This window comes from Paroedura picta, chromosome 3, assembly GCF_049243985.1.
Source record: "Paroedura picta isolate Pp20150507F chromosome 3, Ppicta_v3.0, whole genome shotgun sequence".
Taxonomy (NCBI): Eukaryota; Metazoa; Chordata; class Lepidosauria; order Squamata; family Gekkonidae; genus Paroedura; species Paroedura picta.
In genome coordinates this window covers 125,793,456-125,817,845 of record NC_135371.1, presented here as the reverse complement: position 1 = coordinate 125,817,845, position 24,390 = coordinate 125,793,456, and the positions used below count along the sequence as shown (strand labels likewise).

Below are 24,390 nucleotides of genomic sequence, written 5' to 3'. Positions count from 1 at the left end.
GGCGAGATGTCTTATTTCAGCTCCACGATGCTTTCTATCACCTAACCCCTCTCACTGCTAAAAACTGCTGCAAGGTCTCAAAGGACCAGCACTGTGGCTATAAGCATTCAGTTCACAGCCATGAGACAGCTTACAGAAGCAGAAAAATAATTCAAACAAATCCTTCATGAGCTGAGAACTTAACATGCATGACCCTGCCAGCACCACTTCCATGACAAGGAAACACAGATACTATATCACTTGCTGGATAATTTAAAACAATGTAAAATACCAAGCAGTGAAAATGTGTGTGTGTGTGTAGAGATGGTTCAGTTCAGACATCATGGTTCATTCATGCTAACTACAGGCATAGTTATTGTATGAATGTGGGATAATTATGGTTAACTAGAGTCCATTAAATCAAAATCTGAAGTCAGGATCTGAAAGTAGTTTATTAATCCACATTAACCACAGTGACATGTGGTGTCAGAGTGCAGACATGCTGGGTTAATCCTGGCTTGCTCCTTACCAATGTAGTCCAAGGCTACTAAGAGAAGACAATGAAACTAGCATTTGTCAAGGCGAATCTGAATTGGAGTGAACGTGAGTTAACTAAACACAATTAAAGTAAATCATGGATCCACAGGATGTCTAAACGGAGCCTATGTACCTGCTTTCTGACCAGAAATCAAAGGCACATGGTGTCCTGCAGAGAGATCACATACCTGTAGGCAAGGAGTTCTTCTGCGTCACAGGGCTCTTTGGGGTCCCAGGCACACTGCTTGGCCTCTCCCAAGTAGTCTCTGTTCAAAAAGAACAAACATAGGAATCATGAGAATGCGTGAGAACCACCAGCAGATATACATAAGACTTACTGTTGATTCCTCCCTTTATAGTATTGGATCCTATACATGTCAATCATTATTACATAATGGATGGCTACGCCTGCTTTAAAATACTTTAATGACACCTTTCAGAATATGTACATGTGACACCTTTAGCCTCAGATAGTGTTAATACACAGGAAGCTAGAAGCACAGACTTGGCTGCCCTCTGTGAATCTTGTCAAGTGTTTGGTTCTGAAGCACCTGCAGTGTCTAGATGGTTCAGATGAGAACTGAAATGATACTGCTCATTTAGACAATTAAAGCTATTTGCATATGGCTTTCTGACATCCCACAATCACATCCTCAAGAATAGTTTACTTCAAGTCAGTGATTGGCAGGATAACCCCCTGTTGTTGTTGTTGTTGTTGTTGCTGTTGCTTTTTGGAAGCCATGACTCAGCTGTGCAAAATGAAAGCCACAAAGAAAAGAGGCCACTGAAGATATGCAGAGCACCTTCTCACTAATGAATAGTCACAAGCAACTGACATACAGCCAGCAATAAAATGCTGTCACTACAGAGACCACTGTAGTCTCTTAAGAACAAATGAAGAGCCTTGCTTGGTGAAGACTAGTGGTCCATCCAGTACAGTATATTGTTGCATACAGTGGCCAACCAACTGCACTGCACAGCCAGAAAATGAAGGCATCGTGGTTCCTTCTCAGCACTGACTGATATTTTCTTCTTCTCTCCATGGAGGCTCCATTCAGTGGCCACAGATAGTAGCCATTGATGGACTTCTCCTTTCTTGCCGGATTGTTACCCAAATTGGAGGTCTTCTGAATTTAATTGGGGAATTAGTGTTTTAATTGGAGACTTAGTGAAATGTGGGGGAAATAAATGATCACCTGTGTATACCAAGATGTTCCTTAAGAAACACTAAATAAGCCAATCAGGTGTAAACTGGAAGTTTTCTTTATTAGAAAGAATTGAAGTGGTACAAGCATGCAAAAAGCAACGAAAACACACACAAGAAGTATAAAGAAAGCAAGGGGTGAAGAGGGATAGTGTTCAGGGAAACGAGGCCATTTTGACCATCCTGATGTGAAGAGGGAAGTCTATGGATTCAACGAAACAGCCAGCATTTCAAGGAAAAAGGAAGCAAGTCGGGGTGTGAGGAAAGCCTCACAGCACACATACACAGATTGGTGATGGGTGTTCTGTTTTATAGGGCAAAATGATATATTGGGTTATGCTCATGTTCTAGCCCCTAAAACAATGTACTGCTGGGATTTCTTATTTGAGACAATGACCTTAAAAGATACACGATGGGTTTTGTCCAGGTGTGAACAATGTTCCAAGGGAAGCGTTCCCAGGAAATATACAACAATGGTAATTGTTCTACCTAAGTAGAACTAAAGGTGTGAATGTTTCTTGACAACTCCTTGACTACCAGACAGCAGGCTGTTAAAATTTGTAATTGCTAGGGATTACTAATTGAAGTCCGTAAGTATATAGGAAAGGAGGGATTGAGTAACTGACAAGATTAGTTACCATTCATGGAGTGCCTATTGTCACAAAGGTATGCATCTCTTTTGAGTGGGGAGGAACCCATTAGTGACACAGCCTCTACATCCCCACTGCTAAGTGTCCAGGTAAATCCTGAAGATTGACATCTGGCTGGTGTACATGTTTCTATTCCTGCTAGGGAGCAGTCAGTGTAGTTTTGCATTTGAGATGCAACTGACATTTATGCCAAAGCCAAAGCCAATTTCGGCAAGGCAATGTTCTGCAAATTAATATTTAGCATGCAGTACTAAAGAGTGGTGTTTCTAGATGGCTTTCTATAAACTACTCCTTAGTGTTATTAGCAGAGTTTAAATATGCAAGGGGTTGCATCACTGGCTGCTTAAAGAATAAATAGTTTTATTGCAAAGAGAAACAAAAATAGAAAGAAGACAACCTGATTTTTAATACCCCACTTTTTGTTACTCAAAGGAGTCCCAAAGTGGTTTACAAACACCATTCCCTTCCGCTCCCCACAACAAACACCATGTGAGGTATGTGGGGCTGAAAGAGTTCTAACAGGACTGCTCTGAGAGAACTGTGATTGATCCAAGGTCACCCAGCTGACTGGATGTGAAGGAGGAGTGGGGAATCAAATCTGGTTCTTCAGAATGGCCCAGAGTCTGCTGCACTTCAACCACTACACCCAGCTGGCTCTCAAGAGAAAGAAAGAGTCCTAGCAGTGTGTTGTTTTTCACCTGAAGGCAACCAGAGAAAACGTGTGCTCAAAGGAGCAGGAAGTCTTCATCTGAGCCAAATGAGATTATTTGAAATATACCAGGAAGTTCCTGGTCTAAATACATGGGTAAGTAAAAAAGTATTGTTACAAAACTATAGAAACCTTTATTAAACAAAATTATCAATATATGAAGGTATTGTTTCTTGGCATATCCTACACCTAGGTCTATATACTCCTGAAGGAGGTGTTTCCATCTAACCCTTCCTCAAAGAATTCTGCTCTCTTCAATTTACACCATGTCAGCTTTGGCATCCTAGAGGGACTCATTCATACTATACATCTTGCATATTCCAACAAGTGTGAGGAAGAGTCCAGCTTCTAACAGGATAGTTCCTAAATATGCACAATGCAATCAATAAATGCAGAGGAGCCATCCACACAAAATATATTTAAAATACATTTATTTTACTGGACTCTTTTTCATTGATAGTCAATTTGTTCACCTTTGATTTGTAATTGTTCAATAAATTTAATTTTCCTGGATTGTTCTAAGTGAAAATACTTCTTTACCAAGCTTTTTGAACTTAAAAATAAAATTATTAAGCATGACAGGTACACCCGGAATTGTACTTCTTGTCACATGGCCAGAATTAAAAAGAGAGTTAAAAATCACTGCAGCGATTTTCAAATTATAACCACAGATAAGATCTCTGGCAGCAGGTGGCACTGTAATGCCGAATTAGACTCCAGCTCCCAGTGTGCAAATGATGAAGTGGATCTCCCTCCCTCCTTTTTTATTATTGCAGGGAAAAGACTATTTCAAGCATCTACTGCTTTTGCCCTGAAAACTGTGTGCTGGCTCAATGCAGGTCAAGCACATACTATTTAACAGGGAACACTACAAACTACACACACCAGGCTATTCTAAAAACTACACTGGGGAAATGATGCAGGAAGCATTAGATATCAGAAACCAGAGAGAAACCAAGTTGCATTTGAGCCAGCTTGGAGTGGTAGTTAAGAATAGTGGCCTTGCATCTGAAGAACCAGGTTTGATTCCACATGCTGGGTGACCTTGGGCTTGTTGCAGTTCTCTCAGCCTCACCTACTTCACAGGATATCTGTTTTGGGGAGAGAAAGGAAGGTGATTGTAAGCTGCTTTGAGACTCCATTGGGTAGTAAAAAAAAGGATTAAAAAAAAAACAGTTCTTCTGTTTGTGGACCAGATCACACATATGCCACAAGCATGGATTAAAACTTACTTGAACACAAGGCTGTGTTCATCAAGGATATATATAGTCTCACTGATAGAGGGTCAGGATTGACAATAACATCCAGAAATGCAAACTGGACACCTGAGGCAGTTTGTCCCTGTCACCTGCCAGCCAAAAGCAACTTAGATCCCTTTCTATTCATTTTCACAGGTTTTCTTAATGACTGTGCTTCCTATATATTCCTTTTCTACACTATGGCCCATTATGCACGGCCGCCGAAACGGCGATTTCGGGTCACATGGAAAACACGGAGGGGGAAGACGCGACGCACACCGGTTATGCACGGGGCGGGGCGTGACAGCGGCAAAACCCAGAGTAACCGATTATGCACGCGGCGATCCGGGCGCCGCTTCTGGTTGCGCCCCGCTCACCCGGAAGCTGCGCTTTCTTCCGCGTTTCACTGACGCGGCTTTTTCGGCGGCATGCACCGAAGCTGCAGCCGGTTGCAGCCGGCTCCGTGCGTTATCCGTGATTTTAGTCGCCGCCATTCCACCCCGAATGTGCGCTAAAACCCCCGTGCATAATGGGTCTATGAGATCAATGTCTGATCCATGAAGTCTGCATAACCCAATTTAGAAACTGCACTGCAGATCATCTCATGACACCGTAATAAAATTTTCATTTTTGCTTAATTGGTTTTCTGTATAAGCTAGAATGCCTTGCAGTGGAGAGTCCTGCTATATGACTCTCTCTCGCTCTCTGTGTACATAAGCATGAACAGCAATTATATAACTTTTGCATGTAATTCAGATGCCTTTCTTCAAAACTGTTTCTGTTATAGAAAAAGTGTGTTCTTGTCCCAGGTGATCCATGTTCTGATCTCACTCAGATTAGATTTCTGTTGGGTGTGTTAGGTGGGAGCTTCCTTTGAAAAATCTCCAAAATCTTGTTTTTCCAAAATGCATCAGCCAGGCTACAGTTGGGGGTTGGGAACCAGAACCATTTCACCTTAGAAGAAGAGCGGCTTTTTGTACTTCACTGTTTTACTACCAAAAGGAGTCTCAAAGTGGCTTACAATCACTTTCCCTTCCTCTCCCCACAAAAGACACACTGTGAGGTAGGTGGGGCTGAGAGAGCTGTGATTGGCCCAAGGTCATCCAGCTGGCTGCCTGTGGAGGAGGAGTGGGGAATCAAACCCAGTTATTTAGATTAACGGCTGCAACTCTTAAGCACCACTACACCAACCTGGCTCGTAGCACAGAAAGATCTGCACTGGCTGCTCATCAATTCCCCAGTCCAGTGCTGATTGTTACATTCTAGATCCTAAACTGTTGAGTACTAGAAGGAACACCTCCTGTACATCCAAAAATCCCAGGTTAGAATGTCACATTGCTATTGGGATCCAGGATTTTTCAGAAATACTGATTACTTTTTGGGTCCAATAGACTCAAACAGAAAAATACTAATCCCCCCCCCCCAATCCTAATTAGCGTCTCAGAGCCGCAGCCATGTTTTTCAAAGGCCCACTGCTGGAGGTCCTTTGACTGGTGATACCAGGAACTGAATGTGGAAGACGTACATAGTAGCACTATGATGAGATTATGGTATCTATCTAACTAAAATCAAAGAACATTCTTTCTAGAACTATGTAGGAATGGGATGTTGCAGTATTAGCATTTATTTAGAGTTGAATATTGTGATGGCAAATAAACTACCTGGAAATGCCCCAAGCAATTATTCATATAAGCCACATGATTGAATACTCTTTTTTTGGCCCAAATTACACAACATTTGTGGTGAATGGGTCAATCATGAGTCACAAATTGTGACTGTTACCTCTCTGCCAACAACAGGAAGGCGTGTGGGTCATGCGTAAAATTTTTAAAAATACAGTTTTTCCATGAGATTAAATGATTCAGATAACTGATGCCCCCAGCCCCACCCTCAGAAGCACTTAATGTCCAGCACGCAAAGTGTTAAATAATGAAGTAAACTGATCCTAAACCGAATTCCTCAACAGAAATTTCAACATTTTACCAGCTAAAATTGATCCCCACCATAATCTCACTTGACTGCATTCATTTTCCTTCTAACCACAGCCACACCTTTTCAGTCAGGCTCAAATGGAAGCTATTTTGTGGGCATCTGGGTTATTTCACCGGTACTATTAAAAATACCGCTTATTTATTTAGAAGACGTATATGCCGCCTCTCTGAAAACTATTTTTGCCCAGTCCCTTGAGACTCCCTCAGCTGAATATTAGCATTAAAAAACCCTCCACTACTTAGCGCAAGCACCCAAGTGCTGGCTATAGGTCCCAGCAGATTAAAAAATATAAAGCCATGCTGAGAAAGACAATTAGCAAACACAACATTATTAACACAGCAATTTCTATAGCATTCCATGTCCTATTTTTGCCGTCTGCGGCTTTTATTTTACTCTCATTTGGAATGTCTGCATAGAGTTGAGATGGCAACAGTGAGTCACACGGGGTTGCAGCAGCACAGAGTACACAAATGCTTGATGGGAACGTGGAAGCATTAGCTCTTGCTGGGTGTGTTTCATAATATAAAGGGGATAAAAGAGGAAGCACTGAGATTTCAACTCATATTCAAGGTGACTGGTGGGAGGCGGAGAGTGTTTTCAGAAATGCGAAACCAGTTCTCCACTATTTCCAAATAGGTTTGGGATTTTTATTTTAAACAAACCAGGTTTAATTGTACAAGGCAGAAAAATAAAATAAACCCTGCCTTGACAGTTCAGACGTATATAAATACTAACCTGCTTTGAGTAATCACAGGCTGTAAATTTCCTGCCTTTTCTTGTTTTTAAAATTTCAAAAGACACAGGGTTGGGCCTTCATTCATTTATTCTTTGGACTTCTATGCCACTCTGTCTCAGCCAACTCAGGGAGGATTACAACATACTTAAAAGAACATAAAATTCTAAAATTGAAAACATAACTTAATTAAGAATTCAGAATAAAGAAGTCTCTAATATTGCCCAATCCCAGCAGCTGGCTCAAGGTTGACTCAGTCTTCCATCCTTCTGAGGTTGGTAAAATGAGTACCCAGCTTGCTGGGGGGTAAACGGTACTGACTGGGGAAGGCACTGGCAACCCACCCCATATTGAGTCTGCCATGAAAACGCTAGAGGGCGTCACCCCAGGGATCAGACATGACCTGGTGCTTGCACAGGGGATACCTTTACCTTTATTGCTTACCTTTAATAAGAAACCATTAAAATCTCATCTCCCATAAAACTAATATTCCTAATCTCACATTAAGATTGACACAAATGGCACTACAGAAGCGGTGCAATATGCCCATAAACTGTAGCTGGCATCATATTTCCAAAACTCATGAAAATTATGTCAATCACATTTCATTAATATACAAATTGGTCATGGCCAGCTTGCTTTTAAGTTTCTATTTTTGCTTTTGGTGCTAAATATTTATACAATTTTACAAATTTTACTTTCTGCAATTAAAATACTTTTAGTGGCAAAAAATAAAAGTTATTGTAGAGAACTACATTCTTTTTTAAAAACAAACAAACAAACATAAATACATACATACATACTTTAAATAAATAAACCAGTCAGCCAGAGCTTCTTTCATGCTTCCCCATGAAAAAGATAGAATGTGCTGGCATCCCCGTTTAGCTATTATATAACGGAAGATTTCCAGCCAGCCCTACAGTGTTATAGTGCCATATACTGGCAGTTATTAAAATAACTAGGCGGGCCACCACTGTGGAAGTTCTTAGAATAGAAGAATGAAGACGGTGTTTGCAAAAAAGCCCTTCATTCCATTGGCACAAAAACAGATTCTTTCATAAAGCTGATACATTTTACGTTAATGCCTTTATTAATTTGGCAGCATGACAGTTACATTGCAACATCAATGAATTATTGTAGCTTTTGCTCAATGCCAGGGCTAAACAGATCCATCAACTACTATAAAGAATAATAAAAGTCTAAGGAAAATGAAAAATGAGTAAATTGGGAGGAAAGGAAATGCATGAAGTACAAAGAAAAAGAACTGGAATGGCTGCTCCAGAAGGCACAATCCAAACAATTACAAGATGAACAGTGCACTCCTAAACAGTTACACCCTTCTAAACCCAATGGAGTCAGTGGGCTTAGAAGGGTATAACTCTGTTTAGGACCGAGCTGTAAATGCTCTAAAGACATGCAGATCTAGCTACATAAAATGCAATATGTTTACAGATCCTTTCCCATAAAGTGTCCTTTACCACAGAATTCTAAGTCACAGCATGCAAAAAAAAAATGTTCCTATGTGATAGAAAGGATTATGCTTCCAATAATTTGGCCATACTTCCCCAGGGATGGCCAAGCACTTTTCTTTTTAAATTACAGTCATATGTTTGAGTACTAAGGAAAGGAAGTACACAGCCAATACATATTTCAGAAAAATATAGTTGACTTACATATTCTAACTGTAGTTTAGCAGTTCCAGTGAGATGCAAACAAATTATATTTAATTTAATTATTGAAAACGTTTCTATACCACCTTTCCTCCCAGTTCAGAGTCCCTAAGATAGCAACATTGCAAGCATTAAAATGGCATTTAAAGCAGTGGTCCCCAACCTTTTTATCACTGGGGACCGGTCAATGCTTGACAATTTTATTGAGGCCCGGGGGGGGTAGTCTTTTGCCAAGGGATGTTGCCGCCGCCTGAGCCCCTGCTCCACTTGGCTTCCCGCTGGTGCCACTGACTTCCCACCGCCCGCTGGGGGGCTCTGCCAGCAGCAATTGAGGGGAAGCCCAAGCCATGGCGGCCACTGGAGAGCGCCAAAGGTGAGCTGGCGGCAGAGTGGCAGGGCAGCCCCCAAGGCAGCAGCCAGGGACGTGGACGAGGAAGAGCTGCGGCCCGGTACCGACTGATCTATGGACCAGTACCGGTCCCCGGACCGGGGGTTGGGGACCAATGATTTAAAGTACAAAATACATATATAAGATGTTTAGAGTGATGAAACATATAAACGCACAAAGAGGAAAGAGGGCTAGTAAGAGTTAGTGGGGAAGTCAATAATAGGGCTTTACCTTGAAGTGGAAACAGAAGCAAATTAGAAATCACTGTAGATGAAACAAGACTGGAGTGATTCTGTCCCTCCAATCAACATTCTGGCCATGGCATTCTGTACTAACTGCAGCTTCTGGACAGTCTACAAGGGAAGCCCCCCCTCCCCCAGCACAGCACACTGCATTAGACTAATCTAGCTGCTACCAGGGCATGTACCAAAGTGGAAAGATCTTCTTTTCCTCCATAAAGAGCTGCAGATGACTCACCAGCCAAATCTGGAGAAAGGCACTCTTGTCCATCATTACTACCTACTTATCAACCGGTCAGTCCTAGAGGAGATCAGCCCTGACTGCTCCTTAGAAGGCCAGATCCTGAAGATGAAACTCAAATACTTTGGCCACCTGATGAGAAGGAAGGACTCTCTGGAGAAGAGCCTAATGCTGGGAGCGATCGAGGGCAAAAGAAGAAGGGGACAACAGAGAATGAGGTGGCTGGATGGAGTCACTGAAGCAGTAGGTGCAAACTTAAATGGACTCCGGGGAATGGTAGAAAACAGGAAGGCCTGGAAGATCATTGTCCTTGGGGTCGCGAAGGGTCGGACACGACTTCGCACCTAACAACAACAATCAACAGCAGGCAAAGTCCAGCAGCACTCCCAAGCTACAGACCTGTTCCTTTAAGGGGAGGGCAACTAGAGCAAGAGATACCCCATTTTTAGTGTCAAACCTTCCCCCACCGATAGCCCATCGATTTCAGCATTAAGTTCTAGTTCGTGAGCCCTAATCTCTCCCAAAATGACCTCTAGGCACCTGTTGACAGTTTCAAAAGCATTCTTAGGATTTCCTGGAAGTGCAGGGGACAGCTGAGTGCCATCAACATACTGGTAGTAAATCAGCCCAAACATCCAAGTTAGACTCTTCAGATATGAAGCGATTATCTTGCTTGTATCTTTTTCAATGATTCATAAACAGCATCTGAGGATTATTTTTTTGCTTATTATGCTGACTGAAATATCAAGCTTGTTCATTAGTTCTAGCACCTTGCTTTTAAAAAAAAGACTATATACAAGACCACATGAGTGTATCCATTTCAACAAGATGACTTCCCAGTGAACCAATCAATCTGAGTCAAATAGTTTGGCTGCAAATAGGAAACCAATCAATGCCTCTGTCATAGCCAAGCTATGGGCTGTATTTGGCAATATTTATGAGAGCATATGGCATTTCATGGGCTATTCTATTTAATACTGCATGTTGTTACTAGAATAATATCAATATTATTTATCATTTATATTGTTTTTATTTCTCCTGCTCAGCTTGAGTTTACTGTCTTGGCCAAAAGGCATAATGATTAGCTGAGAATATTGCTACTATATACAAATAAGCAGGAAAAAAATCCAGAATTTTGTTACTTAACTATTGTCTTAACTTTGAATTATGTCATTCAATTGGAACTGCATGAATTGAATGTGGGAAATTCAGACAAAAAGTAATATAAAACCAGTGCAACAGCAGTTTATAAACAACCATCACATCAACCTCTCCAAAAGAAAAAGGTGTAAAGGAAACCTTCCAAAGAGTTATTCCATTAAATGATGGTGTTAGCCACCATTTAACTAGGTGTTCTCAGGAAATATAGATTATCTTCCTTTTGTAAGAATGGCCACAAATTGCTTTATGTGATCTTTGTCATAAAATGTATACCAGTCATTCCCAAACTTTTTCAGGCTGCCACACCCTTAGCTCCCAGGCCACATCCCTAGTACTTCCCCCATACACACACCTCTTTCCTAGTGTTAGGTCCTCTGCTCATTCAAAACACACTATATTGCCTACACTTCTGTTTTGGTTGTTGTGCAGTAGAAGAAGAAGAAGAAGAAGAAGAAGAAGAAGAAGAAGAAGAAGAAGAAGAAGAAGAAGAAGAATTGGTTCTTATATGTCACATTTTTCCTACCCGAAGGAGGCTCAAAGAGGCTTACAGGCGCCTTCCGTTTCATAGTCATATTTTAGCCTAGAAAATATTTTATACTTCAAAGTCATATTTTAGCCTTAAAAATGTATAAGTTCTTTGTAAAAGCCACTTTGGGCCCTCACTGGGAGAAAGACAGATAGAGGGAGTGTTAGAGAGAGAAACAAGCAATAGAAAGACAGATGGAGAGTGAGAGAGAGAGACTCAAGCAATGGAAAATCCCATGACCAGGAGCAAACAGGAGAAGTCTTTTCCACCTTCCCAAAAATGGAAACTTTTGGGGAAGTGTTGCAAAGCCTGGTTTAAGAAATTGCTGGAGATCTGGGGTGGAGCCTGGGAAGGACAGAGTCTGAAGAGGGAAGGAGCTGAACAGGAATATGATCCCATCCAGCCCACGTTGTGACGAATCATAGAGTTGGAAGGGACCACCAGGGTCACCTTGTCCAATCCCTTGCAGAATGTGGGAACTTCACAACTACCTGCCCACTCACAGTGACCCCAATTTCATGGCCAGATGATCCCCTCCCCCCCAAAAGAAAACAATCCCTGGCCAGTTTTGTCTGGAGGAAATTTGCCTCCCCACTTCAAAGGGGTGATTGTCATTTCCCTGGTCATATAAGAAAGAGCCACACGAGCCAAGCTAAGACACAATTCCTTCTGCCCAACCACTAACAATCTGCCTAAATTCACAGAATCCAACATGTGAAGATCCATCAGCCGTGATACAAGTAAAAGAAATGAGTTTTAAACTGGTGATGGCAAATAACAGTTTATTCCAATGGAAAACACTTTTTCAAACTCTTCTAATCATCAAAATAAACTCTTAGGTATATTCCGTTTTCGGTTGTGTTTAGCATTTCTCACTAGCCTAAGCTCACTGAGCTTTAGCTTTTCTAATACTCTCCCTATAACCACTGATTATTTGCTTATATTCATTCTTGGTTATAAGGCCCTCCTTCCATTTCCTAAATGAGTATTTTTATTACTCAAATATTTTGAAAGCTGTTTGTGGCTTCTTCCATGAAAGCTAGGCATTTCTCAAGGGAATTGTTTGTGATTGTGCCTTCAGTATTTCACTTTTAAGAAACTCCCATTCCTCTTGAACTCCCATCTTCAGGAAGCTAAGTAGGGTTGGTCCTGGTCAGCACTGGGATGGAAGACCACTAAGGAAGTCCAGGGTCACTACTACCCAGAGGCAGGCAATGGCAAGCCACTGTGGAATATCTCTTGCTAGGAAACACAGCTGCAGCAAGAAGAGTCAGACTTTTGCCCCCCTACTGCTCCTAATGTTGTAAACCGCCCCAAGACAGCTGTACTGATAGGGGCAGTCTAGAAATTTAAATAAATAAATAAATTCCCCACTGCCCTTCTACTACACCCAAATACCTTATAGCCCCCCTGGATCCTTTCACTGGCCCCAGGAGAGGCATGCCACCCACTTTGGGAACCCCTAATGTATATATTGCCCCTTACAGAAATAGACCACTGTGAATGTAAAACAGTATGGGTCAGATATCAGATTTTTGTTGTTGTTATGTGCGAAGTCGTGTCCGACCCATCGCGACCCCATGGACAATGATCCTCCAGGCCTTCCTGTCCTCTACCATTCCCCGGAGTCCATTTAAGTTTGCACCTACTGCTTCAGTGACTCCATCCATCCACCTCATTCTCTGTCGTCCCCTTCTTCTTTTGCCCTCGATCTCTCCCAGCATTAGGCTCTTCTCCAGGGAGTCCTTCCTTCTCATGAGGTGGCCAAAATATTTGAGTTTCATCTTCAGGATCTGGCCTTCTAAAGAGCAGTCAGGGCTGATCTCCTCTAGAACTGACTGGTTTGTTCGCCTTGCAGTCCAAGGGACTCGCAAGAGTCTTCTCCAGCACCAGAGTTCAAAAGCCTCAATTCTTTGACGCTCGGCCTTCCTTATGGTCCAACTTTCGCAGCCATACATTGCAACTGGGAAGACCATAGCCTTGACTAAACGCACTTTTGTTGGCAGGGTGATGTCTCTGCTTTTTAGGATGCTGTCTAGATTTGCCATAGCTTTCCTCCCCAGGAGCAAGCGTCTTTTAATTTCTTTGCTGCAGTCCCCATCTGCAGTGATCTTGGAGCCCAGGAAAATAAAATCTGTCACTATCTCCATTTCTTCCCCTTCTATTTGCCAGGAATTGAGAGGGCCGGATGCCATGATCTTTGTTTTCTTGATGTTGAGTTTCAAGCCAACTTTTGCACTCTCCTCCTTCACCCGCATCAACAGGCTCTTTAGTTCCTCTTCACTTTCTGCCATTAGAGTGGTATCATCTGCATATCTGAGGTTGTTGATATTTCTCCCTGCAATCTTGATCCCAATTTGTGACTCCTCTAATCCCGCATTTCTCATGATGTGCTCTGCATACAAGTTAAATAGGCAAGGCGACAGTATACAGCCTTGCCGAACTCCTTTCTCAATTTTGAACCAGTCAGTGATTCCATGTTCAGTTCTCACTGTTGCTTCTTGACCTGCATATAAATTTCTCAAGAGACAAATAAGATGCTCTGGTATTCCCATCTCTTTAAGAACTTGCCACAATTTGTTGTGCTCCACACAATCAAAGGCTTTAGCATAGTCAATGAAGCAGAAGTAGACGTTCTTCTGGTACTCCCTAGCTTTCTCCATGATCCAGCGTATGTTGGCAATTTGATCTCTAGTTCCTCTGCCTCTTCGAAATCCTGCCTGTACTTCTGGAAGTTCTCGGTCCACATATTGCTGGAGCCTAGCTTGTAGGATTTTGAGCATAACTTTGCTAGCATGAGAAATTAGTGCGATGGTGCGGTAGTTTGAACATTCTTTGGCATTGCCCTTCTTTGGGATTGGAATGTAAACTGACCTTTTCCAATCCTGTGGCCATTGTTGAGTTTTCCAAATTTGCTGGCATATTGAGTGTAGCACTTTTACTGCATCGTCCTTTAAGATTTTGAATAGTTCAACTGGAATGCTGTCACTACCACTAGCTTTATTGTTGCTCAGACTTCCTAAGGCCCATTTGACTTCACATTCCAGGATGTCTGGCTCCAGGTCAGTAACTACCCCATTGTGGTCATCAGGGATGTTAAGCTCGCTCTTGTATAGTTCTTCTGTATAATTTTGCCACCTTTGTTTGATCTCTTCTGCTTCTGTGAGGTCCCTACCATTTTGGTCCCTTATCATACCCATCTTTGCATGAAACGTTCTCTTCATATCTCCAATTTTCTTGAAAAGATCTCTGGTCCTCCCCATTCTATTGTTTTCTTCTATTTGTTTGCACTGTTCATTTAAGAAGGCATTCTTATCTCTTCTAGCTTTTCTCTGGAATTCTGCATTCAATTGGGTGTATCTTTCTCTTTCTCCCTTGCCTTTCACTTCCCTTCTCTCCTTAGCTATTTGTAAAGCTTCCTCAGACAGCCATTTTGATTTCTTGCATTTCTTTTTCTTTGGGATGGTTTTAGTTGCTACCTCTTGTACAATGTTGCGAACCTCCGTCCATAGTTCTTCAGGCACTCTGTCTATCAGATCTAATTCCTTAAATCTATTTGTCACCTCCACTGTGTATTCGTCGGGGATATGATTTAGTTCATACCTGAGTGGCCTAGTGCTTTTCCCTACTTTCTTCAATTTAAGCCTAAATTTTGCAACAAGAAGCTCATGATCTGAACCACAATCAGCTCCTGGTCTTGTTTTTATTGACTGGATAGAACTTTTCCATCTTTGGCTGCAGAGCACATAGTCAATCTGATTTCTGTGTTGACCGTCTGGTGATGTCCATGTGTAGAGTCGTCTCTTGGGCTGCTGGAAAAGAGTGTTTGCTATGACCATTGTATTCTCTTGACAAAATTCTACCAGCCTGTGCCCTGCTTCATTTTGTACTCCAAGGCCAAACTTGCCTGTTATCCCGGTTATCTTTTGGCTTCCTACTTTAGCATTCCAATCCCCCATGATGATAAGCACATCATTTTTGGGCGTTGCTTCTAGAAGGTGTTGTAGGGCTTCATAGAACTGATCAACTTCATCCTCTTCAGCAGCAGTGGTTGGGGCGTAGACCTGGATCACTGTGATGTTGAATGGTTTGCCTTGGATTCGAACTGAGATCATTCTGTCATTTTGGGGATTGTATCCCAAGACTGCTTTTCCTACTCTCTTATTGATTATGAAGGCTACTCCATTTCTTCTGCGAGATTCTTGTCCACAATAGTATACCTGATGGTCATCTGAATTAAATTCACCCATTCCTGTCCATTTTAGTTCACTGATTCCTAAAATGTCGATGTTCAGTCTTCTCATTTCTTGTTTAACCACGTCCAGCTTGCCTTGATTCATGGATCTGACGTTCCAGGTTCCTATGGAATAAAAATCTTTACAGCATCGGACTGTCTTTTCGCCACCAGTTACTTCCACAACTGAGCGTCCTTTCGGCTTTTGCCCAGCCGCTTCATTCATTCTGGCGCTACTCGTACTAGCCGTCTGCTCATCCCCAGTAGCATATTGGACACCTTCCGACCTGAGGGGCTCATCTTCCAGCGTCATATTGTTATGCCTATTGGAACTGTCCATAGAGTTTTCATGGCAAAGATACTGGAGTGGTTTGCCATTTCCTTCTCCAGTGGATCACCTTTTGTCAGAGCTCTCAGCTACGACCTGTCCGTCTTGGGTGGCCCTGCACGGCATAGCTCATAGCTTCACTGAACTACGCAAGCCCCCTTGCCACAACAAGGCAGCGATCCTTGAAGGGGGCAGATATCAGATACTGACCTCCAAATACGTTAATGAATAAATATTTAATTTTATGCTGAGCATTTGTTTCCCTGTGTTGGTATATTAATCTGCTATGGTGTCCTTCTACACATACCTAAAATTCTGTAATATCATATTCATCATGATAAAAATGTTCAGGCAGCTTGTCTAATTAATATAAACATGGCCATCATTCATCCAAGCTACTGACTGTGGCTGCACAGGGATGTCAGGCTGGAAGAAGGCACAGGTGGTCAGAAACAGTTGCTGCAGCATTCCCATGCGGCCTTCTGCCAAGCCAGGGAGTCTGCTGCCATGACTGGTCCACAGTTCAGTGGCAAAATGGGGTGTGAGGGTGAGCCACTTGCCCCTTTATAAGGGGCTGTGTCACAATCCTCACCCTCTTCCCTCTCCTTGATTTGTGGCTCCCCACCTAGCCCACCCCTTTGCTTTAATTTTGTACGGAAAGTATTTCTCTGTTTACATCATTTTTCTGTGTTTCCATCTGTTACTTTGTAGTCCTGGTTTCGACCAGGCTGGGAGGTTGGCAAACCACTCCCCTTTATTGGCCGAACCTGGGATTGCACTCCAAGTTAATTAGGCTTTGGCTTTTTGCCATATAAGGTTGTGGAATGTCCGCTGATCTCTTGCTAGGGGTTTCGTATGACCTGACCAACTGGGTGCACACACGCTCCTCAGGAATGTTCTTTGTCTACCTCTGTATAAATAAAGCTGTGCCATGTGCTCGAGAGGGCCTTTTTACCCCAAATGCCTGCTTGGTTGTTCTTTTATTGTCATAGCTAGTGTTTGTTGAGCATGAGGTGGATCCATGGGGTGGAGGTCAAACTTGTGTGTTGAACTCTTCCATTATTGGGGGCCTCCATAAGAGGCTGTGTGGGTGTAGAACTACAGCGCCATCCCCAGAATGGCTGCCTGGCTTGCATTTCTGGGTGGCAGGGAATCCTAGTAGAGGCTGACACTCACAGGTCCTCTTCTGCCTGCCTGGTATTCAGTAAGCATTAGGCCCATGGAACCATGCATGAGCATTCCCATGCACCTCTGGGTCTGGTTGCTGATGGTGAGGCTTCCTTGTGGTTTGGTGGCTGCAAGATGGCTGGATCAGCTCAGGCGGAACTACGCTAATTTGCCCAACAATAAAACCGTGGCCAAATTCTGGCCACAAATTATACTTCTGTGTGTTGTGTCCTCATTCTGCCTGGATTCTGTCCCCTTGCTATGCAATCTAAGCAAATCGCAAAAGCTATACTACAGAAAAGGCCTCAATCTGACCTTTTCCTTCCTTGATCAAATCAATACAGTGCATATTGGGTCTTCCCCTTTTCCTGCTGGCTACAACTCCTCCTATCATTATTCACTTTTCCAGTGACTCTTGCCTTCTCCTAATCAATGTGACCAAAGTACAATATCTCCAGTTTAGTTATTTTAAATTCTAGGGAAAATTCAGATACTACTTGTATGTTTGACCTAGACAGCCCAGACTAGCCTGACCTTGTCAGTTCTTGAAAGCTAAGCAGGGTGGGTACTAGTTAGTATTGGATAGGAGATCACCAAAGTATACCAGGGTCATTAAACAGAACCAAGTAATGGCAAAACCATCTCTGAATGTCTCTTGAGCTGGAAACCCCTGAAGGGGGTCACCAGAAATTGATTACAATTTCATGGCAAAAAAGAAAGGAAAAAACCTAAATCATCTGAAGCCATTTTATTACAAGAAACTGGGACTTAGGACTCTAAAAATACAAGAATATAGTATTTTGAAAATATCTGCATACCCACCTTTCTCCTAAGCATCTCTGGACCCAAGGAATACATTAGTGATGACTTTTAACAAATCGCCAAGTATGTTTTTAAAAATAATTTTAATATAAGGGGACTGAATCTGAAAAAAGTGAGTTAATTTTAGAAGAGTCTTTAAACAGCCAAATTTACTGAAGATGCTAGATGAACAAAATATGCCAGCTCTCAAAGACCTCTTTCTTACTCCTAGATGAGGACAGAGCAGTTCAGTGGAGTAACACATTATTCACAGCAGCAGAAACAATTTGTACTTGAGTCCCACGTCCCTCATTGCTGGGAAAGCTTGCAAAGAAAGAAGTGGGCCCATTGTTAGGATAGACAGCCAAATGCCTTTTTCAATGAAGGCAGACTGCCAGCTCCACTTAAGACAGCATGTGTACGCCCCTGTACCAAATAGTTAATCACTGGACTCTATTGCTCTCTCCTCTTCAGACCTTCTGGTTTTAGTTAAGATAGAAAGATTATGGCTGGACAACTCACTCCACAGCTAGTGAATTCAGTTCTCTCAAAAGGAAAGTCACGAACCTGGAATGCACTTCCAAGAGGCACAAAATGAACTGAGCTATTTCTTGCAAAAGTCCAAAAGCTGTTTATTGAAGTCCACAGAAAGCACTACAGGTTAATCCATGAAAGTTAGGCATTTCTAAAAACTGGGTGCTAAGGAAAATCCAGGGTTCATATAAATACTCCCCCCACCGGGCCATGTACATATTTTCTGCCAAATTTAATTCCCACAGACCCAGCTTTTATCTTCAAAGAAAAACAATAAAGCTTTGACACCGAAGTGCTATAGAGCTAGTGAGAGATCATTTGGTTTTCAGATATAACCTGCAAGCAGATAGTCATAACATATTCATAGTGGAAGAGGGAATTAAGCCACTGGGAAACCAAGTGTACGGTTCCTAGGAGATGCAGGCATGTAGTCCACCAAGAGAAGGGTGGGAACTACATGACAAGGAACTCGGAGAAACCCTGATGCAAGCATGTGGCTAGCAGAGCACAGTGGTCTTTTATGTTTGAAGGATTCTAAATTCCTAATTAATAAATATCTGTTTAACTGTTGCATAATATAGCTATGGATTCAGACCCATCATCCCTACTTGCATGCTACTTAGCATGCCACTGAGGAAAAGTTATTTTATTTTATTTTTTCAGTAAGAGGATTTATTGTAACAGACATTAAGTCTCCCAAGAGCAGCTATCTTGAGCTACATCCTCTGTGGTCCGAGAAGCAGCACAGAATGTATTTCAGGACACTGGTCCTCGTGGAGTAAGGGCACGGGAGAAGCTAGCCCCTCCTTCTGGAATGGAGGCAATCCTGTAGCAGAGGGATGGCACCCACACTTCAGGACAGGAGTTTTCCCTTCTCATTCTCTCTTCCTGTAGTTTTCCAGGTTTACCAAGATATAGAAAGATGGCGCCAAGCACGCCGTGAAGAGAACAGACAGGCCAATCGCAGTCTCCAGCGGCCCGATGCAGTTCTGCAGAGGGTTGGAATTGTAGGCACGCCGGGTCGGGCGGGCGGCCATGCTGGGCAGCAGCAGCCCCTTCCTCAGCAGCAGCAAGGACATGACGGCGGCGGAGACCCTCCTGCTCTTTTCCAAGGCAGCAAGATGGCAGTCCCCGAGCCATGTTATTTTGGTTTTATTTAACAAACTGAAGCATCCACTAGCACCTAGAGAACTGCTTGGAACCTTATTTGGGGAGCTGGAAAGCAACAACTACTGTTTGGAAGATTTTTTTTTTAAAGTTTAATGTCTCAGAGTATTTTAAGAATACGTATAAAATGGGAAAGATCCTACCCAGTCTATATTTCACGCCATTCCCCCCCTCCATAGACTAATCAAAAATCTATATAGACCCTGGCCCCTTCCACATTGTCTCTCTCATATGAAACTTTTATAATTAATGTCCTTAAATATCTATATTCTGCCTTGCTAATAAATATTTCTATATTGGCTAATAGAGAGCAGTGAAATGTAGTACATAATTTACAGAAACTCAGAATAAAATGAATACACAAACATTGAAAGAAAATAAAACCAGCTATCACATAAATTATTTAAATGACAGCAGCTATTAAAAAGAATAGAACACAGCGAACCAACCACAAAATATAATATAATCAAAACAACCTGCAACAAATTCCAAATATTGCTGGAACATCATCATGTATTAGCTTTTCAATGAGTTTCATTTAACCAGCACATTTCATTAACACAGGGTTTTAGGAAAGCAGCGGAACAGCTGAACCACAGAACAGCTTCCCATAAAATCCAGCATACTAATCAAAAGCTAACAAATAAAAGAGTCTTCATCGAAACACCAGCAAAGACTGTGCCCAGCAAGCTTCTTGGGAAAGACTGACTGCACCACTAGAGCAAAGGATACTTTCCAAGTGGCCAGCCACCTCCATTCAGTCAACAGATCCCAAGAAATGTCCTGAAAGCAGATCTCAATGCCCAGGCAGGATTCTATGAGCGTAGGCAATCCTAACAATCCTCATTTGCTTGGAACAGACAACCTGAGTGTCACTATTCTTTTGAATCAACATCCACCTTTGACAATTAAAATAAAAATCTTGAACATCTAATCAAATTTCTAACCCATGCTATGTAAGCAAAGGCAGACTGTGATGAACTTATCCTTGCTGTCTTAGAAACATTTCAATTAAAAGTAACCCTCATTTGCTTTTGCAGTTAAACCACAGGAAACCATAATCTGAAGAATCGCAGCAGGAGCTCCCAATTCAGAATTAAAACCCAATAGTCTATTTAGAACCGTTTCAAGAAAATGAGCAGACTAAGTCAAAGGAAGTCTTGACTCTTCATGTGCATTACTATAACATTCATAATATGAGAAACAACTTTTTAAGAACTACCCCATTCATATATTATATCTGCTCTAGTACACTTGTATTTGCTCAGCAAAACTGTTTTAAGTGCTTGCACAGCACAGTTTTCAAAAGGTCACACCATCCCTAGATTCCATGGTGACTCTGTTAACTCAGGCCAGTTATTGGTTCCCTTTGACCTGGAAGGCCTACAAAGACTTCAAGGTGTATGGGGAAAGAATAACTACAGATCCCCAGTTTGTGACTTCCAATTCTCACTCCATGACCCTCTTTTTTTTTACACATGCCAGCAGCTGGTAAGCTCCACATTGGTGTGTCATCATTGCAAGGTCCAGTGGGCCTGGGGAGGAGGTGCAGAAGAAATCCCACATGGGTGGACAGGAAAACCAGCCATGCTGCAGTGGACATATCCATATACTGCCTGAAGTGGGAAGTAAGCCCCTTCCCTATCCCATTTCTAACACCAATGCTGTCAGCCTATCCCAGCAGAGGGTCATCTGCACCCCCGCCCCCATGCGCAAATGTTGATCCTTGCAGTCATCCAGGATAGCATCCCCAGAGCTGCAGGCCGAGCGAGAGGCATGCATGTGGAACCCTGAACCAGCATGACTGTAGCTCCCAACTTACTGAATCAAAGGTGTTCTGATTGACTGTAGACTGTAGATAAGGTTGTTCTGTCATGCTGAAACTGCAATACGGGTGCCTCTACCCACCTGTCACCTGCAGCAGCCTCTTGGCTGGAAGCAATATGTTCAGGGGGCAGTGGAAAGTGGATGCCTTGGTCCAATTTGCTTGAAATATGTGGAGTCCTTCTAAGCACTAGGTCCCCTGCAATTCTGGTGTCATTCGGTTAAAAATCTAGCGGGTCCACTCCCCCCACCCAATCCCTCAAAGGGAATAATGAAAATCCATTAATTCTGGGATCTCATAAACCTTGAACCCAGAAAAGGTACTTTGAGACCCTAATAATAATAACAATAACAATAATAACAATAATAACAATAATAACAATAATAACAACAATAACAATAATAATAATATAAAAAGTTGGTTCTTATATGCCGCTTTTCTCCACCTGAAGGAGTCTCAAAGCGGCTTACATTCACCTTCCCTTTCCTCTCTCCACAACAGACACCCTGTGAGGGAGGTGAGGCTCAGAGAGCCCTGATATTACTGCTTGGTCAGAACAGCTTTATCAGTGCTGTGGCGAGCCCAAGGTCACCAGCTGGCTGCATGTGGAGGAGTGGAGAATCAAACCTGGCTCGCCAGATTAGAAGTCTGCACTCCTAACCACTACACCAATACTGGTACTTATTTCCTTCCTGAAACTCAAATCTGAAAAATACTGGGAATAGGGCTCAGGTCCACACCCCTAATCAGCATTAATTCATGTCACCTCATCAGTAATTCTTCTCACCACAAGAACTGCTGCCAATTATATCTATAAGCTTTCATTTGCACTGTATCTTTCTCAACAGTCCCAAGGAAGGTTGGGACCTGCTCATGTAGAGAAGGAATAAATTGCACAAAGCCCATTTAAATCTTTGTCACACTGCTGAACTATCATTGACATCCTGTTAGATTATTAGCAGTCATGTTATACACTAAGAGGAAAAGATATTTTCTAGGACCAAGTTTATAGCGGTCAATGCATATCCTTCTGCCTTTAGAGTGCTCATCTGACTTTTTGTTTAGGAGAGACAATCCTCCTCCACTTTGTTACAAAAACATTCTTGGGGGTGGGGGGAAAGCTTCTGAATCATTTATTATTGTCTCTGAACCCATTCAAGTTCTATAGGAATTCTTGTGAAATTCAATGAGCAATATTACATGTGGCATTCCAGACAGAGGTGAACCTTTGGTCTATATGAAGATATAAGAAAATGTTTCTAATGTCTGCTTCTGTCCTAGGCTTTACATGTGGTTTCCATAATAAAACCACAGGAGGGGAAAACAAGTGCCATGCAAAAATTACAGCAGAGCTCACACAATGGCAACAATAGCCCTGTTATATTGCCCAAAACTGAAAACATCAGGGAGTGGTAACAGAAAACCTAATATAGGAAACTCATGTTAAATTCTCCAAGAGTGCTATAAAATCTACTGGTAGTTAGCAAAATATCCAAACATACAATAAAGAAACATGCCGCCTGTATTGCATTAATGTAGATTAGATATTCTGTGATGTAAATATTGGGCTGTAAGTGGTAAAGATGACACACAACTCGGAGAGAAAGGTCTCTGAAGAGCACCCCACACAGAAATAGCCCAGTATTCCTAAAAATGGTAGGAGAACCAGAGTGATACCTCAGCCATGTCCCAAAGTACAAGCTTGTGAAAGTGACTGAGGGCCTAACTCACTTTACTTTCCGCCCTGCCATGTCCCTGGGTCAAGGGGCAGTGTGTGCTTTGAAGTTTTATGGTGTGCATGAACCTTATTCTTTTAGGGACCATGGTACGTAGAAAGGTTGAAGGCTTAGGCCATGGATTCCCAATTGGCTCTGTGAGCGCTCCCTAGGGGGTCCCCAGCCTTTCCCATATATCCTGCCTTAATGGACTCAGCCACAAGCTTTTCCTGGCCTCACCGTGAAAGCAGGGAACTGGCCACTTCCATTAACCTAGGGGTGGCGCTCTCACATGGTTACTGTGCCTGGAAAAGTGGGTAAAGGAATCATTACTGCATTGCCAGGCACTTTAAGAGACAAAGCAGAGGACTTTATTATTATTTTCTATATCCCTCCTTTCTCCCTAGCGGGCACCTAAAGCAAATCACATCATTTCCCTCTCCTCCATTTTAGACTTACAACAACCCTGTGAAGTCTGTTGGGCTGAGAGTGGGGATTCAAATCTGGGTCTATTCTAACACTAGTCCCAAAATGAGGAGCAGGAATGATGAAGCCAGCATGTACAAGAAGTAATACAGGTGTTTAGCAGCATGGTGCTTAAAGGATGCAGAAGCAACTTCTCTGTTTACCACTAACCTGGCTGCCAATGCTCAGGACTGATTTCTTTGTTTCTAGAGCTGGTTTGTACCTTTGTAACCTTGTTCTTGGATCTCCCTTTGAAAGCTGTGAGTGTTGTCTAACCTCTTCCTGAACCCTGGAAGTGTATTTGATGCCTGACCCTGGGATTGCATTATAAACTCTCACATCTGGAAACTGCTTCTGTAAGCCTTCTGTGTGCCAGTAAACAGGACAGCTGACTACAAGGGCTCTCCTTTATTCCTTCATACAGATGACAGGGGCACTCCAGTAATTCACACACATACAATGACCTGCTGGGAAGCATATGGCTTTGAACAAAGACAGTAAGTGGTGCTGAAAGGCAACTTTCCATCCAACTGAGGGCCAGTAACAAGTCTATGTCACCAGTATCAAAGAGTGAACATACCAGGGAAATTTTGGAAGCTGAGGCCAAGGAAACTAGAGAAGCATACAATGTCACCTACTAATTATTGCTTTCCCACCAAACATTGGCTGCAGGCCATTAGCACCAATTGTATGTGTCACAAATAAAATACCAATCCATTTATAGTTAATTAAAATAGGCCTGGATATTTTTCGCTTTGTTTTGCCCTTGCTTCAGGCATAGGCAGATGTCTCAGGACAGAAGGTTAAGGCAGGACAACTACACTGTGAAGATGGTAAGTGGGCGTGGGACAAGCTGAAGGCATCTTGTATTCTGGTCTCGCAGGAGC

The 24,390-nt window shown here is 42.4% G+C and overlaps 1 protein-coding gene across 2 annotated transcripts in view; it reads right to left on the bottom strand.

Annotated features, from left to right (window-relative positions):
* The window catches only part of GAS7 (growth arrest specific 7), a 170,607-nt gene that overhangs the window by 44,557 nt on the left and 101,660 nt on the right, over positions 1–24,390 (bottom strand). For both annotated transcript variants that reach the window (XM_077327607.1, XM_077327608.1), the window contains exon 3: positions 705–782. In XM_077327607.1, coding sequence (XP_077183722.1) covers positions 705–782 — 78 coding nt within the window. The remainder of the gene's footprint in view (positions 1–704; positions 783–24,390) is intronic.